This window comes from Arachis ipaensis, chromosome B05 (assembly GCF_000816755.2).
Source record: "Arachis ipaensis cultivar K30076 chromosome B05, Araip1.1, whole genome shotgun sequence".
NCBI classification, from domain to species: Eukaryota; Viridiplantae; Streptophyta; class Magnoliopsida; order Fabales; family Fabaceae; genus Arachis; species Arachis ipaensis.
The window spans coordinates 103,849-108,794 of record NC_029789.2 but is presented as its reverse complement, the minus strand read 5'-3'; the positions used below and the strand labels follow the sequence as shown (position 1 = coordinate 108,794).

The following is a 4,946-nucleotide window of genomic DNA, read 5'->3' as shown; positions in this document are numbered from 1 at the left end:
AATATTCCATTCATTGAGTTTACTTGATTTTTATATAGACATTTTTTTTTATTTATTTTATGTTATTTTTTTTACTTTTGAGATTAGAATTGAATTCTTAACCTTTTAGGTATAGAATTCTGATACATAAAAAGTATCTGAAATCAAAATATAATAGAATGGAATAAGAGAAAATGTTAGCATTTAGTGAGAACCATAAAGAGAGTTCGAGAATTGTAATTAAAAAATTCTAGAGTGAGAATTATAGAAAATGAATGTGATACATTGTTATTAAACCCTAAGCTAAATTGCAACATATTATTTATACACAGTGAACACATTTTTAACTGATTTACCACTCAAATAACAGAATTAGTGTCAACTTCTAACAACTAACGGTCTATTAGTTATTCCTAACCATTAAAAAGAACAATTTAAAAATTTTAAATAATTATTTAGAATCAGGATAATTTTATCATTAAAAATTTAATTTTTATGGATATAAATCAATTTTTTTTTTTTGTGAAAAAAATTACTAGCGTCTTAAACCTTTGTTGATAAAAATAATAGTTTATCATATCAAACATAATGTTAGGGTAAACGTAGATCGGATTGGATATGACCAAAGTTTCAATTCGATCCACACTAAATTAATCGGATCGGATCTAATATCTGTAGTTTTTTAGTTTGGATCCAATCCAATATGCACATTTGCGGATCGGATATATCCGCAAAACACAACAAATATTTTTAATAATTTATTTTTATTAAAAAATATCAATAAAATTTATTTTTTCTATTCTTTTAAATATGTTTATTCTTAAAATAATATTAAATATATATTTTTTAAATAATAAATTAAAATAATACAACATATATAATAATAATTAGTTAAAATAAAATATAAAAATAATATTTATTTATTTATTTATTTTTTTTATGAATACACATATATGTGAATACTTACACAAAATCCATAATCCAATTTTATTAGTGTACGAATTACATCTATATCTAAAATTTTTATATTAGATTTAAATATCAGATCCAACCCATAAACACCCCCTATAATGTATCCGTACGCAACGCGTAACAACAAAAGAGGGCCTTACAAAAAAATTTGCGTAGGTGATTAGGAGTTTTGGACATTAGTAAGAGTTACGGGTATGAATGAACACAAACTGTTTCCTTTTTCACATAAATATATATAGACACATACATAAATGATAAAACTCTCGTCACTTGAAAATTAAAAAGAAATAAAATAATGAAGAAAAATGATATACGTGTTATGCGGGTAGCTTTGGAAAAACATCAAGTTGCCTGATCAGAACAAAAATGTGCATTATTGATATTGATATATATACGGAAGTACTGTTTGTCATCCAGCTACAACTGGAAATAAATAAATAGTTTTACTATTATTTTCTTTTATTTCTTTTCTTAATCAAATTTTGGAAGTCTCTAGTTAGATTGAGAAGGGGCTAATATTATTGTTGGCTCATGATGATTTCGTAATCCAACATAAATTCCTTTCTGAATTTGAATTTCCAATACAACATATTTTTTTATTAGTTAAATATTAATCAAATTTTAATAAAAATATTAATTTTTTAGATTTTATTTTTGAATTCTAAATATTTTTTATTTATTTTAATTTTTACTGTTTCTCTTGATTAAAAGAAATAACAATTGTAATAATATTTGACACGATTCTATTGGAGACAGGAACATCCTCCATTTAATAAAAGGTGTAACAATCAATTGCGTGGCAATGTATTGTTCAATAATCTAAAATTAAGATGAGCTTATGAATAAGACCAAAGAACAAATGTTTGGTCAGCAACTTTCTTTTGCTATTAAAAAACTCAGTTTATTGTTATTATTTTGTTGAGTACAAATTGGTAGAGAAATAACTAATATAGAGCCAATGCTTGAAATAGAAGAAAAAAAAAGAAATTCAAAAGTTGATGCTTCTCACTTCTCCCTCATTTTTCTTTTTTTGTTTCTATTTAATCTTCGATTGAAGGGTTCTCCTTTGGTCACTTTCATTGAATTATATTCCAAGCTTTCAATTGAACATTGGAAGTTGGAACTCGAATTTCGACTTTTCTAGCTGAAGCCTTGCTATTTTTCTGGGTCAACAAAGATTGGCTAATTGTGTTAGAGTTGTGTTGTTCCTTAAACACACTTAGGTTGACCCAAAAAAACTTAGGTTTGACTTAATAAAATAATACTTAAGAAATATTAATTTTAGTTATATTATGAAAATTTAATCCTATGTGAACTTATTTTATGGTAGTTGAAGATCATATACAGCAAATTGTATACACAATGTTCCTCCTATAGCATTATATTCTTTATTGATATTTAAAAATGTTCTAATGACACTGTAATTTAAGTTAGTATTGTGCAATGTGTAGAGTGAGGGTTGCAAACGAACTTGGAGCTGGGAATGGTAAAGGAGCAAAATTTGCTACAAAAGTATCTGTGATGACATCAATTGCAATAGGACTGTTCTTCTGGATGTTGATTTTGATATTTCATGACAAATTCGGATACATATTCTCTACTAGCAAACCAGTCCTTGATGAAGTTAACAAGCTTTCTCTTCTGTTAGCCTTCACTATTCTCCTCAACAGTGTTCAGCCAGTTCTTTCAGGTATATATTTACCTTCCACTTTTTCAAATAGAAGAATGTTAATTATGGCGATATACTATCTTTTTCTATTAAATGAGATGTGAGTTTCATTATTTTGCTGTGAAAACCACACACATGTCATCAAATTATAAATGGGAGTATGTTGATACACACTATCTGTTGATGCTTAAATAGCATTAGTCATTTTCCCTAACCAATACTTAAAGGGATATGTAAGTGTATTTTGGCTAAGGTTTCGAAAATCGATTCGGTTATTAAATCAATATAATTAGATATTTAAAAATTAAAAAATATATATTTTTAATTTAGTTTCTATACATGATAAGTATAAAAAAATTTTACACAAACAATTAATTATGTATTATTATTATATTAGAAAAATTAATTAGTTTTTAAATTTATTATTTTAAAAATGATCTAAACACATAAATATGATTGTGTAAAATTTTTGTATTATTAATGTATTAAAATTAAATTAAATTTTTAAATATTTTTTGTGTTATATTACTTTAAACTGATTAATCACTAAAAACTTAGATCGATTCAACTATAGCAAGTTTATCGATTTTTTTGACCAAATTTTTTGGTTTTTAACCATTTTGCCAACGACCAATTTTTATCTTAATTTTTCATTAGTTCAGTCGAACTTACATGATAGGCCCGATTCGTTTCGCCATTGATAGATATACATAATTACATGCTGATGACTTTTTTTTTTTGGATAATTTGAACAGGCGTGGCAGTAGGATCAGGGTGGCAATCATATGTTGCATACATAAACTTGGGCTGCTACTATCTCATTGGGGTTCCTCTTGGATTGTTGATGGGCTGGGTCTTCAATCAAGGAGTTATGGTGTGTTTTCTTTCCGTCTTTCATCTTGGGTTTCCAAAATCAAGGCTTCTTAATTTCATTATTTGCATAGAATGTTAGTTTAATGTTCAATTTCTTCTATTGAAAACTTGAACAATCAGGGAGTTTGGGCTGGAATGATTTTTGGTGGAACAGCAACTCAAACATTATTATTAGGCCTTATAACCATTCGATGTGACTGGGACAAAGAGGTAATTTACCTTTTATCATTTTGATTTTTAAATATGAGAGGCCAGGATCCAAACCTTTGGATATTGTAATTTTATTTCATCCTTCTTTTTGGCAGGCTGAGCGAGCCAAATTGCATTTGAGAAAGTGGGACAATCCAAAAGAACTGAACTAATTCTTCTTAATTTTATTCCAGCAGCGTTTCGTAATTTATTTGTTTTGTGTAATGAATTAGTGATAGTTGTAGTTGTGTAATGAATTAATGTTCGTTTTTTTCCCTCTCCCCTGTGTTGTGATTTGTTGGTGTCGGTTGCTTTTTTTCCCAACCTTAGCCAAGTCCAAAAAAAAAAAAAAGGATAAAACAAGATTAGTTGTTTTTTTTTTTGGTAAATAAAGATTAGGTGTTGTTATTAATTGAAGAATGAATTTGTTCATAACGTATAATGGGCTATTATTATTATTGATGCCATCCATACCTCCACTGAAAGAATTGGCATCTTCTGTAATCAGGCTTCAAACTATAGAACTGTGATATATTGTTTTTATTATTATTACTACTATTTTTTTTTTACTAAACTGTGATATATTGTTCATTCTTGAAAAATTCTCTCTCTCTCTCTCTCTCTCTCTCTCTCTCCTCTAATTGTGTTGCAAGTACTTTTGCTCTCATAAAGTGTGTTTACAATGAATAAAAATATAAAATAATAACTAAATAAAAGTGTAGTGTTGTGAAATAATAATAGAGAGAAAAAATTTTATTATCTATATAGTATTACTAAATGTACTTGAATTTTATAGTTGATTTTTCTTATATTGAATGTATATATAATTATGAGGAGTGTTAGGGGTCGGTAGATTTTGTGATTTGTAGTTATTAATTAGTCATTGTTAGTATTTTTAATAGTGTGAGACTACATCTAATAGTGTACGATTATTCACTAGATGTCTATTTTTGAGTATACCTTGTTAAAAAAATTGAAGTGAAGGAAAAAGAATAGAATATTGTTTTGCGAAGATTATTGACAAATAATACAAGGCTCACATGAGTATTAGGCTTTAAGCTCCTTAAATTGAATTGAGAAAATGAGTTTTGAAAAGGATATATTGATACCATGTTTCCTCATGATATAAATGCTTCCTGAAGATTATTTGATTTGATGTTTGATGCATTACAAATGAAAAAAGACCAAAAAATGCAGGAGTCCTGGTAACATTTGAATAGATTTCTGATCTTTTATCTTTTTATTTATTTTATATTATTTTTTT

General features: G+C 26.9%; 1 protein-coding gene across 1 annotated transcript in view; it reads left to right on the top strand.

The window, feature by feature from the left end:
• Window positions 1-4,062, top strand: part of LOC107642261 (protein DETOXIFICATION 27) — a 6,453-nt gene extending 2,391 nt beyond the window's left edge. Inside the window, exons 5-8 of the mRNA XM_016345553.2 lie at window positions 2,403-2,641; window positions 3,376-3,494; window positions 3,614-3,703; window positions 3,799-4,062. Of these exons, the coding sequence (XP_016201039.1) occupies window positions 2,403-2,641; window positions 3,376-3,494; window positions 3,614-3,703; window positions 3,799-3,855 (505 nt within the window). The 3' untranslated portion in view covers window positions 3,856-4,062. The remainder of the gene's footprint in view (window positions 1-2,402; window positions 2,642-3,375; window positions 3,495-3,613; window positions 3,704-3,798) is intronic.